Source organism: Neovison vison, chromosome 3 (assembly GCF_020171115.1).
Source record: "Neovison vison isolate M4711 chromosome 3, ASM_NN_V1, whole genome shotgun sequence".
Classification (NCBI taxonomy): domain Eukaryota; kingdom Metazoa; phylum Chordata; class Mammalia; order Carnivora; family Mustelidae; genus Neogale; species Neogale vison.
In genome coordinates, this window is record NC_058093.1 from 220,215,318 (window position 1) to 220,236,712 (window position 21,395).

General features: G+C 38.6%; 1 protein-coding gene across 2 annotated transcripts in view; it reads left to right on the plus strand.

Moving 5' to 3' along the window:
- Positions 1–21,395, plus strand: part of TTC28 (tetratricopeptide repeat domain 28) — a 424,481-nt gene that overhangs the window by 107,718 nt on the left and 295,368 nt on the right. For both annotated transcript variants that reach the window (XM_044244012.1, XM_044244011.1), the window contains exon 2: positions 14,433–14,580. In XM_044244012.1, the coding sequence (XP_044099947.1) occupies positions 14,433–14,580 (148 nt within the window). The remainder of the gene's footprint in view (positions 1–14,432; positions 14,581–21,395) is intronic.

Sequence of the window (21,395 nt, forward strand, 5' to 3'; positions counted from 1 at the left end):
TGTGTATATTACATTGATAGTATATCTGAATAAAATCTCCCAGACATTTCTCAGTCAAAATAATCTTTTAAGTTTCTAGTTATGTAGGAACTGCTATGCTGTTCTGATGGTTCTTTTTTGAAAGGGAATTCCTTTGTCCCATCTCTGCTGTTTCTTTTTTGGAAATGCCATAATTTCAAGAGGAATGCATCACCGAAAGGACTGCTGATGAATGAAAGCTGCCTGTGCCTGTTGGCAGGCACTAAGTAGGCTCTAAGCAAACTGCAATTCATTGAATCTTAGAAGGGCTATTAAGAAAATAAGTGCAAATTGTCAGGAGAAGAGAGGTTTCCTCCTTAACATCATCCCTTAACTCTTGGGTAAGAAATGTTAGGCAAGAAAGAGACTGTTTCAATTTGTCATCCTCCTGAGACCTCAAGATGTTATCTGTAGTGTTGAAATAAACCATTCCTTTCTATAAGCAGAGAAAATGAGAAAATGGTTTATGCCCAGATTGGTCCATTTAGTTAGGAGGACAGTCACATAAATAACTACCTAAGAAAACAAAAACAAAGAAAGAAAACGGGAAACCTGAATCCCTGGCATAAACCCTTTCAGGATTCAAGTCTCTCTAAATAGGATGTGCAGGACAGAACTGCCTGCTTACGGCTGTAATGGGCTTAGGGGAAGTCATCGTGCACCTTAACCTCTTTACGTAGCTTTTCCAACTGTAACATAAAAGCCATTTTCTTTTCTAAGGGGTGAGCTAGATTGTAAAGTTGTAAACAACATGTGGGTTTGTTGTTGTTTGTTTTGTTTTGTTTTGTTTTTTAAGATTTTATTTACTTATCTGACAGAGAGAGAGATTACAAGTAGGCAGAGAGGCAGGCAGAGAGAGAAGGAGGAGGAAGCAGGCTCCCCGCTGAGCAGAGAGCCCGATGCGGGACTCGATCCCAGGACCCCGAGATCATGACCTGAGCCGAAGGCAGCGGCCCAACCCACTGAGCCACCCAGGCGCCCGTTTGGTTTGTTTTAATAAGCAGTTTACCTGGTTAGATTCAGGGCATATGCCCTGACTCACATTTTATGGACTTTGGTTCCAATGCCAGTTAGGTTTTCAGAGAATTTGTGGTTCTTTTGTGTGTATCATCCATTGACCAGTCTGAGAATTGGGTGGTAGTTTAGTTCTCAAAACCTTGGTATGCTATTTAGTGTCATATCTAGAACACATCTTTATGGGATTATTCTCAAAAGTTCCCTACTCTATCAGATGTCCCTGACACTTTCCAATTCTCTGGCTGCCCCCTTCCCTTCCCATTCTCTAGCTGAAACTGGGACTTTAGTTTCCCTGCTTTGCCATGCATCACATATATGAGGCATCAAATAGTGAGAGGGCAGAGAGAAAGAAAAAGGCATTGGGACTCATCCTGTACTCTTGGGAGTAGAGCTCTTGGGACCAGAGAAAAGGGTCCCTCAGAATTTGGGATGCCAGTCTAGCAACCACTGCTTTTGCTATTCCTGTTAATTGCCTGGGGTGTTAGACTGGGAAAGAATGGAAAGAGGACTTAAAATACAGAATTTTCTCCACTCTTACCCTCATGAGTCCTCCTTTTTGCTTCTTTGACCAGAAGAAGGAGACTTCTTATTTTGAGCTGCTTTTGAATCCGAGCCTGGTAATACCAGATGGAAAGGATAAATAAAACAGGAAACCCATTGCCGGTTTGGTACTACTTTGAATTCTGGTCTCCTTCCTCAATTCATTTGCTACCATTCACTCTTCAGAATCCTCAGAGAGCTGTCCCATAGAGTCTTTCTAGGGTATAGTTGTATTCAGTGGGGAATACTAGATACTCCATCTTGCCTAGAGATGGAACCCTTCTTTTTTTGTGCTGGCAAGTATTGGGAGGCAGACACTTTCCTTTTTCTTGCTTTTCATTTTTGGTATGTGGTACCCTAACATACACATGCCAATGTGGAAAGATTATATAAATAGAAAGGAGAAACATACAGGCAGCGAAGTTTATCATGTAGAAAAACACGAGTGAAATATTTGTGCAAATATTTGGGGGGCATATATTCTTACCGAGCAACCCTGCTCTCACCACCTGGTCATGTCACGCTCTTCATATACCTCTCCCCAATACCTCCTGTTTTGTGGAGACTCTTTCTGATAGCTCGCCACTGAAGCCATTGACAAAAGTAGTTGTCCGCGGCGTAGGCAGTGCTTCTCAGTGCTTTGCCAAACACCTGAAGTCAGAAGACAGGGACTCTTCCAGGGATTGGGGCTGTAGGCAGAGTGAAGATGGACATTTCCTTATGTTTTCTTTAAAAAAAAAAAAATTATGTGAGGTCTTCATTTTCTTCTGTAATTTTTCATATAAAAATAATTCCCCATTGATGGTGAAAAACTAGCACTATGGTACCAGATGTTGATAGTGTGGGAAGTCCTGAGTATGTCAGAACAATGGTTATAATGGGAATTCTTCGTATTTTTCATTCAGTTTTACAGTGAATCTAAAACTGTTCTAAAAATAAAGTTCATTGGGGCGCCTGGGAGGCTCAGTGGGTTAAGCCGCTGCCTTCGGCTCAGGTCATGATCTCAGGGTCCTGGGATCGAGTCCTGCATCGGGCTCTCTGCTCGGCAGGGAGCCTGCTTCCCTCTCTCTCTCTCTGCCTGCCTCTCTGTCTACTTGTGATCTCTCTCTATCAAATAACTAAATAAAATCTTTAAAAAAATAAAAATAAAAATAAAGTTCATTAATTTAAAAAATTCTCTCCCAAAAGCTTCAAATACATTTGGCTTTTCAGGAGACGTTTTGTGTCATTGTATAGTTTTATCCTTCTCCATGGTTCAATGCTATGGACTCCCATTTAAGTTACAATTTTATGAGAAAAACAGAGTTGGTCTATCAGCAAGATCATGGAGTTACTAATAGAGGAATTTCATCTGCTCAAGGAAACCCAATGTATGGCACTTACGGTTATAATTTCTTTTCTTTTCTTTTTAAAATTTTATCTATTTATTAGAGTGAGAGAGCATGAGTGGGAGGGGAGGGCAGAGGGAGAGGGAGAAGCAGACACCCCACTGAGCTGGTACCCCGCCCCCCACATGGGGCTTAATCCCAGGAATCTGAGATCATGATCTGAACTGAAGGCAGACGCTTAAGCGACTGAGCTACCTAGGTGCCCTATAATACCTATAATAATTTCTGATAGACTGCTTTCTGGAAGGAATGGATTCCCATTTTTTGGCATGGTTTAGATATAACTACACTATGGTAGGTGAGATGCCAAATTTTTTTTTCAGCAATTAGTAAGACTTCAGTCTCTTTTCATTCCTGTACTGTTAGCTTCACTGTTTTCCCACATCCACCAGTCTCTCTGCCCAGCATTATTTTTTTACATTTTGCTTTTGGTCTTACCACATTCCCCAGGACCAGGCTATGTGTGTGAAGGGACACAAGCTCTGTATTCCAGGACTGGGGAAGGATTGATAGGGCAGGGGCATAGAACTCATGCTAAAGCCAGATGATTTCTTGGAGAATGTTCAGGAAATTCTCTAGTTTTCTTCTTGGCAAGATTTTATACTCTTCCTATGCCACGCCCATATAGCAAAGACACAAGATATGGAAAGTTCAGAACCATTGCTCTAGGGTACTTCAAACTTCTTTCACTGTTTATTTTTAAAGCTTGGAAGAGAAACTCCAGATGATGGTACACACATTTTATAATCTGACATAAACATTAACATTGAGAATCCCTCCAGCGCTAGAAAATGACACCTACTTAGTTAACTCCTGGTTGTCACTTCATCTTTTCTTTAACTTCTTATCAGATTTCTAATTTCTTTTTAAAATATGATTTTCCCGTAATTTTTTTTAACCTTAGCACTTTTGATACAGTTAGCTAAAAATTAATTTGGGGAAAAGGAATAACTGATATGGTATGAAACAATCAGGACTGAGAGCAGATTAAATGGTCCTAAAGCCTATGTTGGGGAGAAAAACAATTCACAGCTGCAGATTTGGTTAGAATATTATGTTTAGACCATTTGGGCCTCTGACTCCAGGTTGCAAACTCAATAATGGTGTTTTCTAAAATAGCTTCCAATCTCTTGCTTGTGCTTTCAGCAAACAATAAGGCAGACTAGTAAAAAATACAAGTGTAGTTTTCTGGAGAGATAGGAATGATTACTCCCAGCTGAGCAGGTTAAACATATTGCTACATGAAGAATGTACTCTTTGCTGATTCTCAAGGTTTTATTTATTTTTATTTTTATTTTTAATGTAAAGTGTCAGCATACAGAAGCAAGAGAAAATTCATTTGAAAATGTCAGAAAATAAAAGAAACATAGCAAGTTGTGTTGCAGGTAAAAATCCATTTTAGCCAGCAAACAAACAAGCAATGGCTGAGAAGCTTGCTGATGGCTCCTTTTGTTTCTCTTTGATTTAAAGCCTCATGCCTGTAATCTAATTAACATCGAACTGAGTTGCAAGTACAGTGGCCTGTTTGGTTCAATAATAATACATTTATATGAAAGGTTAATGAAATGAATTTTTCCTCCATTCAATTCATTAAAACTTGTTCTACAATCAACGGTTGCTAATGGAATAGAGATTAAATATTCATGTTCATAAATTTTCTGTGTCATTTCTGATTTTCCTTCATTTCTGCCTCCATAGGTTGAATTTTGCGAGTACAAGAGTTCTCAGACAAAAACCTTGATTTAGAGGTTAATTGCACGCCATTAATTCTTTTATCAAAGAGGTAGTGTGGAATAGTGGAAAGAGAAAGAGTTTGGCAACGGGTTTGTCTCACTTTGTAGCTGTATGATTTGGGGCAAGTTTCATAACCACCTCTTTTGTGTAACGGGCGTTATAAGAATGTCTCATAAGACATTGTGAGGGTTAGTGATAAACTGTGGAAAGCACCTAAGTGTTGTGTGGGACACAGAGGTAACAGTTCAACAGATGATAACCAGAAAAGTGTTTCGAAAATAAAACACCTACATATATTCAGTAGAACTTAGTGATGATTTATAGTGGCAGGATGGCTGTGGTAGGATGGGCTTCTTATTAATTTTAAAATAGTTGTCAGGTTTGGGCCTTGTAAACCTTGTAATTCTCATAATCAGTGTGTCAGTGTAAAGAGGAAAAATTGTTTTATATTTCTGTACATAGATTTTTGATCATCTGTTTTTCGCCACCTCCTTTTTTACTTGGGCCAGCGGACCTTATTTATTTAAACTGCATATGATGTTTTTCCCGGATAATGAATTTACAAGATAGTTGAAGCTTAATCGACTGCCAGAGTACATACTTTTTATTTTTTATTTTACGAGAGGAAGAGGGGACCAGGGGAAGAGGGAGAGAGAGAGAATCGTAAGCAGACTCCACTCCCCCCAACATGGGGCTCGATCTCACGATACAGAGATCATGACCTGAGCAGAAATCGAGAGTCAGCTGCTCAACTGACTGAGCCACCGAGGCACCCCTACTTTATAAGCTTCTTAAACAGAAGATGCCAAACATAAATTAACTATTTCCCTAGTGACTCAAGGAAATCATTATGGTCACTAATTTTTGTTTTGTGTCTAATTTTTGTCAGTCTCTGGCCTACTTCACCAAAGGTGATTTCTTTTTTTGTTAGCAACTTCTTTCTTAATATTTATATTTACTTTCAACTCCAAAGTAAAATATGCTTTTTGCAGAAAATTAGGAAAATAAAAAAATATATATATGGAAGAAGAAAATAAAACTGACTGAAAGCCCTTCCCTCAAAGGTAATTCTATTAGCATCTTGGTTTTTCTTCAAAAATAATACATAGGTACTCCTATTCTTTTTAAGTCAAATTGATATCCAAGTATATAGTTTTTTAAAAAGATTTTATTTATTTATTTGACAGAGATTCAAAGTAGGCAGAGAGGCGGACTAGGAGGCGGGGGTGGGGAAGCAGGCTCCCTGCTGAGCAGAGAGCCCAATGCAGGGCTCGATCCCAGGACCCTGAGATCATGACCTGAGCTGAAGGCAGAGGCATTAACCCACTGAGTCACCTAGGCGCCTCTATAGTTCTTTTTTTAAAAATTTTTTCTTATTAACATATAATGTATCATTTGCGCCAGGGGTATAGGTCTGTGAATTGTCAGGCTTACAAACTTCATAGCACTCACTGTAGCGCATACCCTCTCCAATGTCCATAACCCAACCACCCCCTCCATACCTCCCTTCCCCCAGCAACCCTCAGTTTATTTTGTGAGATTAAGAGTCTCTTATGGTTTGTCTCCCTCCCAATCCCACCTTGTTTCATTTTTTCCTTCCCAAACTCCCCACTTTGCCTCTCAAATTCCTCATATCAGGGAGATCATATGGTAATTGTCTTTCTCTGATTGACTTATTTCGCTCAGCATAATACCCTCTAGTTCCATCCATGTCGTTGCAGATGGCAAGTGTCATTTCTTTTGATGGCTGCATAGTATTCCATTGTATATATATACCACATCTTCTTTAACCTTTCATCTGTTGATGGACATCCAGGTTCTTTCCATAGTTTGGCTATTGTGGACACTGCTGCTATAAACATTCGGGTGCCTGTGCCCATTTGTATCTTTAGGATGAATACCCAGTAGTGCGATTGCTGGGTCGTAGGGTAGCTCTATTTTCAACTTTTTGAAGAGCCTCCATGCTGTTTTCCAGAGTGGCTGCACCAGCTCACATTCCGGCCAACAGTGTAGGAGGGTTCCCCTTTCTTTGCATCCTCGCCAGCATCTGTTGTTTCCTGACTTGTTAATTTTAGCCATTCTGACTGGTGTGAGGTGGTATCTCATTGTGGTTTTGATTTGTATTTCCCTGATGGTGAGTGATGAGGAGTACTTTTTCATGGGTCTGTTGGCCATCTGGATGTCTTCTTTGCAGAAATGTCTGTTCATGTCCTCTGCCCATTTCTTGATTGGATTATTTGTTCTTTGGGTGTTGAGTTTGATAAGTTCTTTATAGATTTTTGGTACTAGTCCTTTATCTGATATGTCATTTGAAAATATCTTCTCCCATTCTGTCAGTTGTCTTTTGCTTTTGTTGACTGTTTCCATTGTTGTACAAAAGCTTTTGATTGTGGTGAAGTCCCAGTAGTCCATTTTTTGCCCTTGTCTCCCTTGCCTTTGGCGATGTTCCTAGGAAGAAGTTACTGTGGCTGAGGCCGAAGAGGTTGCTGCCTGTGTTCTCCTCAAGGATTTTGATGGATTCCTGTCTCACATTGAGGTCTTTCATCCATTTTGAGTCTATTTTTCTGTGCAGTATAAGGAAAGTTTCGTTTTTCTGCAGTGGCTGTGCAGTTTTCCCAACAACATACTAAAGGTGATTTCTGATCTGCAAGCTGGTGAAGCAGATGAGGAACTTGATTATACAACAAATACCAAATAAGAGTAACAGTTAGTGAAACATTCAGTTCTGTTCATTTTAAAAAGTGGCTACTCTGTGTTCTGTATTTCATATGTGCTATCAGTCAGCAATCATTGTTATAACCCTTTGAGGTCATCATCATTCTCCTTTCTTTTTTTTTTTTTTTTTTTTAAAGATTTTATTTATTTATTTGACAGAGAGAAATCACAAGTAGACGGAGAGGCAGGCAGAGAGAGAAAGGGAAGCAGGCTCCCCGCCAAGCAGAGAGCCCAATGCGGGACTCGGTCCCAGGACCCTGAGATCATGACCTGAGCCCAAGGCAGCGGCCCAACCCACTGAGCCACCCAGGCGCCCATCATTCTCCTTTCTTGAAGTGGAAATGGAACATGAAGTTTGGGGGCGTTAAGTGTCTCGTCCATAAGTAATCAGGACAGGATTCCAGCGTCAGCGTTGTGAGTCCTTTCTCTTTCACCACAGCTGCCGTGGGAATAAGGCACATAGTTTTTGAGCTTTGGTAATAGTTATTTCTCTCACTTAATATGTCCCCTTTCAATTTCCAGTTTAGATTTGTGTTTGGAGACTTGTTGTTAGAGGAAGACCAAATTTTAGAACTGCAGTGTACAATCTAGTAGCTACCAGCCACCCCTGGCTATTTAAATTTGAGGTAATTAAAATGAAATAAAATTGAAAATTAAGTTTCTTAGTCACTTTAGCCACATTTCAAGTGCTCAGTGGCCAAGTGTGACTGGCTAGAGGCTGCCATTATTAGAGAGAACAGAGAACAGTCTATCATTGCAGGAAGTTCTATTAATTTCTCTCTTTAAGTCGAACATATGTAACAAAATATATAACAAAAATAGTTTGCCTGTAAAAAAGAAAAACTAATTAGCGTGGATGTGTCCATACAGGTGCCTATTTGATATAAGATGGTGAAAACTTACTGAGGGGGTACCTAAGTGGCTCAGTCAGTTAAGAATCCAACTTGTGATTTCGGCTTCGGTCGAGATCTCAGGGTCCTGGGATTTACCACCGTGTTAGGGTCTGGGCTCAGCACAGAGTCTGCTTGTCCCTTTCCCTCTCACTCTGCTCCTCCCCCTCCTTGTGCTTGTCTCTCTCAGGTACAAATAAAATCTTAAAAAACAAAACAACCTACTGAGGACATGGGTTCTGTGCCTTCACTTCTATGTATCACATTTTTATATGATATAATATATAATTTATAATAGAAAATAAATGTGATAGTAGGTAATTTGCATATATTTACATTTTGCTGATATGTGTCACATCTGTTTTAAGTAATAGTCTTTTATTTTCCCATATAAAGCGTTCCTGAAAGTCAAATATATAAAATATTTAGAAGGAAAATATTCAACCAGAGATTGACATGTTCAGTGAGTGGGAAGTGTTAATTCCTAGATAACTAAACAATAAAATCTCCAATCATGCCTTTCCTTTTCAAGAATCATTTTTTCATATTCTCTAACTTTATTCTTTTCCATCACAACTGAGCATAGTTAGTTGTTCTGTGTACATCCAGTGATATTAAGGTTTTTCTGCCTTTGGCACCCTGTAATCATTTTCATTTTGACCCAGTTGTGTTAAATTATAGATTAATACTGCTGCTTTTTAAAAACAAGAATTGGTATTTCTATTTTCCCCATTTCCATGCATTTTTAAATAAAATAATAAAGTAAAATTCAGTAAAATAGTTCTGCAGTTTATAAACATTGTTGAGAAAGATGGCGATGATGTGGTAGCAGGTGGTATGATTGGCTAGTAGGTATATCACCATGTTATAGATGTATTTATTCTATAGAAAATGTAAAAATGTTCAAACAGGAAAGAATATTACTAGGAATAGTAAAGTATAACATGAGAAAGTACAGATTAATTGAAAGCAGAATATTTGTGAATGCTTGAAATAAGTAGTAGATTGTACATGTAAGCAAATATGTTTAATTTTATGTAGCATTACATATTACATGTATTTGTCCTATGTTTTATGTCCTAAATATATACATGTGCCCATGAGCATAGTAATTTACATCACTGACTTGAGCAGTGATAGAGTAGCATGTTTGTTAGGACCGATTTCACTGATGTTTTAGAAATGGAAACCAGAAATGGGATGTTGAAAGTAAAGGCTTGCGGGTCCTTCACTGGTTCCAGGGGTGCTTGACGCGTGAAGAACTTACTGTTTCCCACGTTTAGTCTTTGTGTGTTTGTACTTTAACCCCGTTTTAGTCCATCTGGACTGTTGTAACCAAATACCATAGGCCAGGTAGCTTAAACAACAAACATTTCTTGTTGGGAAGTCCAAGATCAAGGTGACAGCAGATTTAGGGTCTGGTAAGGGCCCACTTCCTAGTGCCTTGCTGTGTCCTGACATGCCAGAAAGGAAGAGGGAGCTCTTGCATCTCTTTTATAAGAGCGCTGATCTCATTCCTGGGGGCTCCACTCTCATGACCTAACCACTTCCCTAAAACTGCACCTCCAGATAGCATCACGGTGGGAATTAGGTTTCAACATACTAATTTTGGAGGGATACAAACATTCAGTCCATTGCAGACTCTCTGAGATGAGAGGAATGGCCACATAATAAAAAGCAAATACTAACAATTTCAACAATGGGCGTAAATACTTTGGTCGTTAGTTACATTTTTATTACTGCTGAAATATTACAAGCCCTTATTATTCGTAAGCAGCTACTAAAGTAGCAGTCATGACGTTTAGAGCTTTTTGTATTCTTCCCCTCTGGATTGTGGGTAGCTTGAGGCTAAGAGTCCTGCCTGTTTCTTTTTTTTTTTTTCTTAAAAGATTTATTTATTTATTTATTTGACAGAGAGAGAGAGAGAGAGAGATCACAAGTAGGCAGAGAGGCAGGCAGAGAGAGAGGAAGGGAAGCAGACCCCCTGCTGAGCAGAGAGCCCGATGCGGGGCTCCTTTCCAGGACGCTGAGATCATGACCCAAGCGGAAGGCAGAGGCTTAACCCACTGAGCCACCCAGGCGCCCCCTGCCTGTTTCTTTTTACAGTGCCTGGTGCTGTAGATTTTTTGGGAATGCTAATGGAAGGAAGGAAGCATGGAAACTTATTCTTGTAACCAGTTGTATTTCTATTATTTGTGAGGTTATTTAGTAGTGTGTGTGGAATAATCATTGAGGCTTCTTTGTGGTGAATGACTCTGCAACACTCAAAACTCTAGGCATCTCACCTTCAGTCCAGTGTATTCACTAAGTCTTTTTAAGTTTCTCTTCTTGGCTAACGCTTCAGATTAAGACCATTTTTCTCAGGGTATAGGTGCTCTAAGTAGTGAACCCACTATGCCCTTCATTTTCCATCTGCTGATAACCTGTGGCTGGAATGTGGTATATGTGGGGGGGGTTGCTGAGGTTGGCTGGGCACCAAGGGTTCAACATTGCTGTGTGGGGGCCCCCCTTCCCTTGCCATGCTGAGCATATGCTGCTTCTGCTCAATCTTAATGATAAAAATTTGCCCCTTTCCTAGATGAAGTAGGTTCCTGTGAAACCTGTGAACTTCTCTCGTGTCTGTAAGAGAAAAATTAGTAGCACAAACCAGTAGAGGAGAAGCAGATAGGCTACAGCAGATCACATCAATTCTCTTGAAGTTACGGTAAACAGAAGATCCTGTGAGTGGCTGCTGAATCTCTCAAGACCAGATAATACTAATTTGTCTTAGTTGGGTGGATCAAATTTTGTCTGGGAGCCTTAAAGCTATGAGTTCCCAGTTGCAAACAGTCTCTTAGGGAGGAGGGGAGGAATGAATAAAGCAGTGATAGGAATTGGATCGTGTTATACTGAATAGTAGGATTTTGAACTATTTCTTGGACTCCCCTTATATTCTGTGGGTCTGTAATTATGTATTCTTATTGTGATTCTTTTCTCATTAACTAATCAAAATAGCTACTTTTATTGTGTATTTACTCTGTGTCAGGCACACTATGCTAAATTCTTTTTATTGTCACAGTAACCAACAGTCCTTGTTTTATAATCATCAGTTCAACTCCACAGTGGCATTTCTCTCACAAAAGTACAGATAACTAATATAGATAGCTAATATTTTTTCAACAGCTGTCTGTACATGCAATGAATATTGTATGGAAAAAGTTGGGGAGTCCTGATTTATGAGTTTGGAGCAGGGGTTTGATCACAGTTTGATCACAGGGGTTTGTCACAGTTTGATCTAATTATGCTTTGTCTTGACAGGGATACAACTCTTAAGATTTTTAATTGAGGAAATCTTACAAAGTTGAGCTTAGGGTTCTAGAGGGGCATAAGGCAGGACCAAGGGAAACTATTGAGCCTTCTACCTCTTTTCAAAATCTTCTGAAAAAAGGAAGCTAGGATTGTGGGCAGCATGACCAGTTGTACTTTTTCTCATCTCATCTCCTGAGTGTCCTAAGAAAACAAAATGTGCACACTCTTCTTGTGTAACTGCTGTGTAATCTATGACCCTAACTTGCATTTAACACTGTACTTTGTCTACCTGGACAGAATAGCTAAATCATACTTTTCAGTGATTTCATTGTCAGACATGGAAAGCAGTTGTTCTTTCAGTGAAGTAATGAATGATTAAGTTTTGTTTTAAATATACAAGAAATTATCAAATTCAGGGGCACCTGGGTGGCTGAGTGGGTTAAGCCTCTGCCTTCGGCCTTGGTCATGATCTCGGGGTCCTGGGATCGAGCCCCGCATTAGGCTCTTTGCTCAGCAGGGAGCCTGCTTCCCTCACTCTCTCTGCCTGCCTCTCTGCCTACTTGTGATCTCTGCCTGTCAAATAAATAAATAAAATCTTTAAAAAAAATATCAAATTCATTGAGACTCTTATAAGGTTTTTGTGTGTATTTTCTGCCCAATTTTATTGAAATAACAGCACTGTCTATATTGGTTGAGGATGTATAGCATGATTTGACTTCCATGTATTGTAATTATAATTGAAATAATTACCACAATAGATTTTTGTGTTTCTTAAAATACATACTTTAAATCAAAAACTACAGCCATTTTGTCTCTCTCCATAAATAATAATAATAATTTACAGACATTTGGCATATATATGTGTATACATAAATAAATGCACTTTTTTAGTTTATGTTTTCTAGAAATGCTATATTAAAGCTAAACTGTAGTTATTTTTACTTGGAATGTGGTATATATTGCCTCTTGGATTATAGAAATCACCTAAAATGTGACATGAAAAGAGTAGTGACAAATGTCTATAAACACATTAAAGATTAAAACCATTGCTGAGTCCACTGAAAGGAAGTGATCTTATGAATTAGTAATGAAAGTGCATTTACAGGTTATTGTCTTACTAGGGTCTGAGTTTTAACAGCTGCTGGTAGTTTAAACTAATAGAAGTCTGAATAGCCCATAATTGAGTATTCATTCTGTTTATGGATTGTTTCTTAATAGAAACACTTAATAGTATTATCCATCCTAAATTACTTCAACAGGGAGTTATAAAAATGAAATAAGATAAGGTAAGTCCATATGTTTTGTATACATGAAAAGTGCTCTCTCTCAGTGTATATAATATAAAATTATGAAATTATGTATTAAATTTATTGAGTGGAAGTTTTAGGAGTTGTTTGAAACTTTATTTAGAGCCCATGAATACAATTTGTGATAATTTCAAAGTATATTGGACTAAAAAGTTAAATATGTGTTATAAACATATAATATTATAAGATTATTTATGTGAAACAGGAGGCCACGTATTTTAGAAGATGTCATATAAGTAATGAGCGTATTAATTATCATTTTTCTTTGTCATTTAATCAGCTATAAAGTCCTTTGCTAGTTATGTGCTAGTAACATTTTATTCATTTACTTCTTGTTGCTCTTTCTGCTCATGTCTTAAGACTTTTCTAAAATTTAAATACTTTACTAACTTTCTGGCCCTTTCTGCAGTTAGCTGGAAGGAAGGATGTTTTCTTTTAATCAGAGTTGGTAACACTGTCTTTAAACTAATCCAATTAAAGAACACAAAGGACAATAATCTTATTTTGTTTCTGAGTAAAGCACACATATTTTAGATAACAACTTTTAAATACTATGTCTGAAACACCACATTAAATGTAGCCATGTTCTATTACTCATTGTTAAAATTATCTTAATAACCATCATACACTGATATTTCCCTTTAATTATATAAAAGGGGAAAATGTGAAATAAATGGAATTTGAGTGTCTTTCATTTATCTTGTATCATACCAGATACTTTGGTGAGATATATAAAAATCTCCCAACACTGTCATTGAGGAGTTTATGTTGTTAAAAGAAGGATAAAAAGTATTTTAAAATCATCAAAAAAGCAATTTGTAAATAAATGCCAAAGAATGTGGTAGAATTAATAAGTGTTCTTGAAGTGAAAAGAGTAAAAGTCTTAAATTTTCTTGAAAGAAGGATGCTTGGGCCCCTGGGTGGCTCAGTGGGTTAAGCCGCTGCCTTCGGCTCGGGTCATGATCTCAGGGTCCTGGGATCAAGTCCCGCATTGGGCTCTCTGCTCGGCAGGGAGCCTGCTTCCTCCCCCCTCTCTCTCTCTCTGCCTGCCTCTATGCCTACTTGTGATCTCTCTCTCTCTCTGTCAAATAAATAAATAAATAAATAAATCTTTAAAAAAAAAAAAAAAGAAAGAAAGAGGGATGCTAGCATTTTAGGATGTTGGAAGAAATCAGAATTGATTTTGAGCTGTTTACTAGATTTTTGAACCCAGGCAACCTCCATCTTAGGTATGCTGACCAGTTGTTGTAATAAAGAATTACCATCAGGGCGCCTGGGTGGCTCAGTGGGTTAAGCCGCTGCCTTCGGCTCAGGTCATGATCTCAGGGTCCTGGGATCGAGTCCCGCATCGGGCTCTGTGCTCAGCAGGGAGCCTGCTTCCTCCTCTCTCTCTCTGCCTGCCTCTCTGCCTACTTGTGATCTGTCTCTGTCAAATAAATAAATAAAATCTTTAAAAAAAAAAAAAAGAATTACCATCAGTCTTGGAGCATAGTATAACATAAGTATAACATGCATTATCTTTTCTTTACTTCAAGGCATACTTCCGACAGGGTGTTGCCCTCCAGTACCTCGGACGTCATGCCGATGCCCTGGCAGCCTTTGCTTCTGGACTGGCTCAAGACCCCAAGAGTCTACAGCTTCTGGTGGGGATGGTAGAAGCTGCCATGAAATCTCCCATGAGAGGTAAATAGGATGAAAGTATTGGTCTGACAATAATTTAAAGCAGTACATGTCTAGCCATTGAAGACCTTGGACTCAGGCACTGAAAACTGATAGGTTATCAAATTTGCCAAGATTGGATATTTTACACAAAGGAAGATCAAGAATCACCGTCGATAGCTGATGTTAATGAGGTGCGATGGGATGGTGGTAGGGCCACTGGCCCAGAATATTATGGACTGGGATTCTATTTTAAATTTTTTTATAAACTATATGATTGTGGGTGAGTGAATTAACTTCTCTGGATTTCAGCATTATCTAAAGAATGCTTTTTTAAAAAATAGTTCTGAGATTCTGTACCTCTAAATCAAACACCGCCAGAGGTAAATTGATTGACTCAGTTAGACTGATATGCCATCTAGAAATAATCAAATAAGAGATGATATTAGACATTCCAATATTTCATAAAAGGAAGTATGGATCTAACTGTAAGCTGTGTCTAACATTTTTCAGAGGAACATGAAAAGATTATGTTGAATTAAAAGGAAAGAGAAAAGATAGACATGAGTTTACATGGTTTTCTCCTGCTCTTACTTCTGTTTTATACCAATTGATATTCTGGAAGAACAATGGATTGAAAATAGTACTGGAGGTTGGAGGCATTCTAAGGCCCAAACCCAATTGGCTTCCCTTCGAGGAACATTGATTTTTGCAGCAGCCCTTAGACAGATTGGGCTGAAAGGATACACCAGGTACCATCTTTGCAGTGACAGAGACACTAAGGCAGATTGACGTCAAACAGTAGACAGCTAATAATGTTCCATATTAATTAGATTATGTCAGACAGAACTCTTTTTTATCTCTGAAATGGCATGTTTTTGAATGAACCTAAAAATTTTAATGGCAGTGTCATTAGACATTTTATCTAGTTTTGAAAATATTTGTGGCATGATATAGTATTAATATATCGGCTAGTACAGTACTTGGCTCATAATAAATGCAAAGTAAAAGTCTGATGAACTAAATGGGACTCATATAGTCTCTGGGTGATTCATAGCTTATAAAAATGTTTTCCTGGAAGTGGAAGGTTGCATGTTTTAGGAAAAAAAGAGATAAGGAAATCTCTCCTCATGTGATTTTATAACCCCACACAAAGCTGAGTCTTTGCTTGTAGGAACCTAATGGCTTCTCCCACTGGGGGACCTGCTGTTAATAAACTCTGACTTAGAGCAGATGCGCTTTGGAGCTCCAGGGCTTGCAGGGGCAAGTGGACAACAACAATAAAAAATCAATGTCTCTCCTTGCCATTTTCTGGCATTTTCTGATTCTCTTCCTACACCCTACTGCAAGCAGTTTACCTGGAACATTTTTTTATTTAGTTTGTGAAGATACCACTTCCTTATTCTGAGATGCTTCTGCTGCTGCCTTAGAATACTGGAGTGAATGTGTTGAGATCAGCAGAATCATACTTACCATTTTGCCTTTGCAACAATTTGTTTAGATAAATGTAAGGAAATCTTCCCTGCCCTGTGAGAAATCACTCAGTGCTGCCGTCCCCCTTAGGGTTTTCTGTGCCATGTTCTTTCCCATCTTATACTGAGTGACCTAAGGCTGACCCCGGAGAAAGCTGCATCTTACAGGTGCCTGGAGCTGTATTTTCTCCTCTTTCCTTAAGGCAATTTGATTTATCTCATTTATTTTTAGCATTGCCTTTACTACCATGTCTATTCCAGGTGGGTTTCTCTTATCAACATTTTATAGAGGCTGTTGTTGCTTTGCACGATGTTGTTCTGGGCATCATCTCACATCTTAATGACCTCTCTTTTTGTCATATGGTTGTAATTCACAAAATCTGTCATCATTTGCTGCCCATTTTTTACCCACTGTTTATTTTAGCCTCACGCCAGTCAGTTTGTGCTGTTGTTGCATAGCTGTGCAGTTTGGGTCACTTTACATAGAGGTCTGATCTGTTGTTGTATCAGTTTTTTTTTTTTTTTTAAAGATTTTATTTATTTATTTGACAGGCAGAGATCACAATTAGGCAGAGAGGCAGGCAGAGAGAGAGAAGGGGAAGCAGGCTCCCCGCTGAGCAAGGAGCCCGATGTGGGGCTCGATTCTAGAACCCTGGGACCATGACCTGAGCCGAAGGCAGAGGCTTTAACCCACTGAGCCACCCAGGTGCCCTGTATCAGTAGTTTTTGTTTTGTAATTCTTAAATGTCACAGAGGAAGCTCCCTAGTCCAAGTACTTCGATAAAGAAACAAAGGTCCAGTGATGTGCACAGTATCCCTGTGGTTTGGCCTTTTGGAGTAGTGTCAGGATTTCTTTTTCTTTTTCTTTTTTTTTTAATATATGTGCTACTGAAGTGAGCACAGGATTTCATTTTTTTTTTAAAGATAGGGCTGATCCACATCAATATGTCCTTGTTCCCAAATAAATGTTATATTTATCCATGTTGAAACTTACTTGATTTTTTTACTAGATTTTTTTATATTGTTGCTTATACTGCTAACTGGATTAAGTCCATTTTACTTTATTGAATCATTACTTAATGGTTCACTCATGTTCACCAACCAAGATAACAGTTAAACTACTTCTCCTGTGAATATATTTACATCTTATACATACTGTATTTCCTTAAATCGTTAATGAAAATATAAAAATAAGTATAAATATAAAATGATATGCTTTTTCCTGACCTCTCAAGTTATCCTTTGCCTATTTTTCCATTTCTCCTTTTCAGGTAGCCTTTCAGCAATTTCAGCTCATTGTATCTTGTAAATGTTTATGCAAATTTGCATGGTAGAGCATAGTACTACTGCCAACCAAATTCAATAGTATAATTACAAAGTGAGATTGAGTTTACCTTTATTTGTTCCTCTAAAGATGCCAGGGCTGCTTCTCGCTGAGGGTTCTCTTGTGTATATTTTCTCTCCTCCCGTTAATTCGGTAATCTAGACTATTACATTTACGGGCTATCACCTGCCGTGGTGTTTCTAGCAGCTCCAGAGGATCCAGGGAAGCTAATTTTATGGAGTGCTTGTGGAAAATGGCTCTGGAATGGATAAGCTTTTCTCTCAGGGTCAAGTTGGGGCTCACCTTTCATTTGCCTAATTGCCACCCACCCTCAGAGAATACTTTCCCTTTGAATTTCTTTTAGGTGGCCTTCACTTCACAGGAGGCCTAGTTCTGAAATGCTCTGTTCGGAAAAGATTGGAATCTAATCCCAGGGCTGCCATTTGCTATTGCATCGACTGAGGCAGGTTGCTTCCCTTCTCTATGCCTCAGTCCTCACCTGTAAGAGGGAAATGACAATATATATCTCCTAGTATTGTTTTGTGAATCTGCCACTAGAAGGTATAAGCAGGCTCTTGCCAGCCACCTTCCCCGCCTCAGTGTGATGCACTTCTCCCTGAGGAGTGCACGGAACAGCCATGTTAATCCGCTCTTGTATTTATGATGGGCACGGAGGTCTGGGTGTGGGAGGAACGCCGCACCGCCCAGGGAGGCCTCTCGTGTCAGCCCCCAGTGCCAGGAAAAGCTGCATTTCTCCTGAGTGGTGGTGTATTTTTTTTTAAAACGGTTTGGGAATTTTAGATGTGCTCTTTATCCTTTTGCTTCGTCTTCTGTGAAGTGTAGAGCCTGAAATGTCCTGGCCACCTTTAGGAAATGGGCCAGGGCTTCGAGGCTGCCTGTCTGGATGCTGAGGGTTTTTTGTTTTTGTTTTTGTTTTTTTTTGTCTTATCCTTACTTTCTATTCATTCTGACATTCTGACTTCTGTATTTTCTACTTTTATTTCTATAGAAGGCCTTTGAATCCTTTTGGAACAAACCTGGGAAAATGTGAAATGCCTTAGACAAAGCACTAATAAGCGTCAGTTGTTTTTCTTTTCCTCCTTTCTTTCTTTCTTTTTTTTTTTTAGGAGGGTTTAGTTTTACTTTTTGTATCAATCAAGTTTTCTAATTGTGGTAAAATATGTGTAACATGAAATTGACCATTTTAAGCAGTTTTAATTTTATAATTCATTGGCATTACATCCATCTACAGGGTTTGTGCAACCATCACCACAATCCATCTCCAGAACTTTATCTTCTTTCCAAATTGATACCCTGTCCCCATTAAATAATAACTCCCTAGGGACGACTGGGTGGCTCAGTGGGTTAAGTGACTGCCTTTGGCTCAGGTCATGATCTCGGGGTCCTGGGATTGGGCTCCGCATCAGGCTCTGTGCTCAGCAGGGAGCCTGCTTCTCCCTCCCCCTTTGCCTTCTTCTCTGCCTTGTGATCTTGTGATCTCTCTCCTTCTCTCTCTCTTGTGATCTCTCTCCTTCTCTCTCTCTCATATAAATAATAAATTTCTCTCTCTCTCAAATAAATAAATGAAACCTTTAAAATAAATAACAGCTCCCTATTCCCCCCGCCCCGCCCAGCTCATGGCAACTACCATGCCATTTTCTGTCTCTATGAATTTAACTACTTTAGGTACCTTCCTTTTTTTTTTTAAGAAAGTGCATGCATGAGGGGTGCGGTGCAGAGAGAGAGAGAGGAAGAGAATCTTTTTTTTTTTTTAATAAATATTTTATTTATTTATTTGATAGAGAGAGATCACAAGTAGGCAGAGAGGCAGGCAGAGAGAGAGGGAAGAAGCAGGCTCCCTGCCAAGCAGAGAGCCCGATGCGGGGGACCCTGGGATCATGACCTGAGCCAAAGGCAGAGGCCTTTGAGCCACCCAGGCGCCCCTCTAGGTACCTTCTATATGTGGAATCATACAACAGTTGTCCTTTCGTGACAGCCAAGTGGTTTTTAATTTAGTTGCCTCTTTAAGGAATCACCCTAAGAAAAGGTGACCATTAAAATGAACAGAATGTTAGGAACCTCTCCTCTGAATTTGGGGTTTTGGGAGTACTTTACACTCATAATACTTTGCTTACTTTCTTATCTTTCATTACTTGCTATTCTCTCTTTGGATCATTGTTTTGGAGATTTATTTCAGAATGGTTTCTGTCAGTCTCTTGGATTTGCAGTGCAGTATTATATTTTAGTGATGTATCCAAGAGTAACTGGTAGTGGTATCACCAGATTTTTATAATCATCGATATATGGAAATGTTATAAGGGTAATTGGAAGTCTCTGGGTCTTCATAGGGCCATAGACAAATTGAAATCTGTGAAAATGTTAATTACCTTGATGTTTGAATGATGACATAATTCTTTCTTGCGATTTAACTTTTTATTTTATATAAACTGAAAGAGCTCTATTGGACCTATTTAGACATAGAAGTGACAGATCACTGTGAGGCACCTTCATGTTTAGAGATGTTAAATCCCAAATCCAGTGATATTAATATATGAATAAATGTGTGTCTCAGAACTGATGAAATATAGTGTATCTATTCACTGAGTGAAATTGTTTATTAATAGTCTCTACTATGTTCCTACAAGCTCTTCAAATGTCAAGAAATGTGACTTCGTTCATCTTAAAATCTTAAAGCCTATGCATTTTGAACGCACGTAAGTGGTATTCAGTGAACGTTGCAGAGGCCCTCTACATTTTTATGTAGTTGGTTTAACATAGGCTATTTCATATATCATGCATAGTTTCTAGAACGAAAACATCTTAACAGCTACAGGCTGACAAATCTGTTCCACCTAGCCAGATAAAATCACAAAGTTTGTCTCCTTGCTAATAGCCTATGTTTACTCTAGAATAGGAATTAGAGCAATAGAAAAGTAGAGTTGGAAAGAATCTCAGAGATAGCTAATCTAGCCTATATTCTTTTTACATCAAAAAAAAAAAAACCCTTGTCCTACCACTTTTATTTATCAAAAGCATGTATACCTGCTAACCAGAGCTTCTGACTAAAGAGTGTGGGCCAATGAGACATAATTACAGGCCAGAGCAGAGAAATTTGGTATTAAAAATTTAAATATACAGAAAGTGAAATGGACTTTTATGTATATATCTGTGCACATACATATCTATGGACATAGATGTACATCCATGTATGTACATATGTATTTGTTTACGTGAATGTGTCTATAAGTATATATAGACATAGGCATATCTATAACATTATAGATTTATATAACCATTACCAGAGTCACAATCTATACCTGACAAAGTAAGGAGGTGGAAGCTGTGTGGCTTTGAAATCCACGTCTCTTTTTCCTTAGCTGAATATTTCCGCCCATTATTCCACATCTGCTTCCTTTCCTATAATAGTCTCTGGTCCCTTCAAGCTAGCCTGTTCTTCATTCTCTATCATTCCATGTGCCTATCTTCTCCTGGCACCTTTGTTTAGGACAAATCTGCCTAAAATACCCTCTCCTCTCACAGGGAAAAACAACCCCCAAAGACTTGTCCAAGTCCTACCTACCCTTTCTCCAAGAAATCAAGTTATGTTTCCATGAAACTTTCTGATTACCCTTAATAATCACTCCCTTTTCCAAACTCTTATGACATGTATGTATATGAGCTTATATTTATTTTGTCTGTTAATGTATTTATAGTCTCTTCCCAATATACTGCAAATGGAAATTTGTTCTTTTACCTCTTGTTCCTTCAACTGTGTTTTTATTTAGTGTAAATTTGTATAATTGAAGATTTCTTTCTTTCTTTCCTTTTTTGGCAGGGGTCATCTTCCAGGTATTTCCCTTAGTCCTTTAATTATGGCAATGTTTTCTTTTCTTTCTAACATGATACAGTTTTAGAGTTCAGTTAGAAGGCTCCTTTTTTGGCTATGATTGCTATAGTTAAAAAAAAAATCACCAGCTGAAGCATGGTATCTTTGTTGACAAGTAGTCATTTTGGTCTCTCTGTGTCTGAACGCTCTTCCCGTG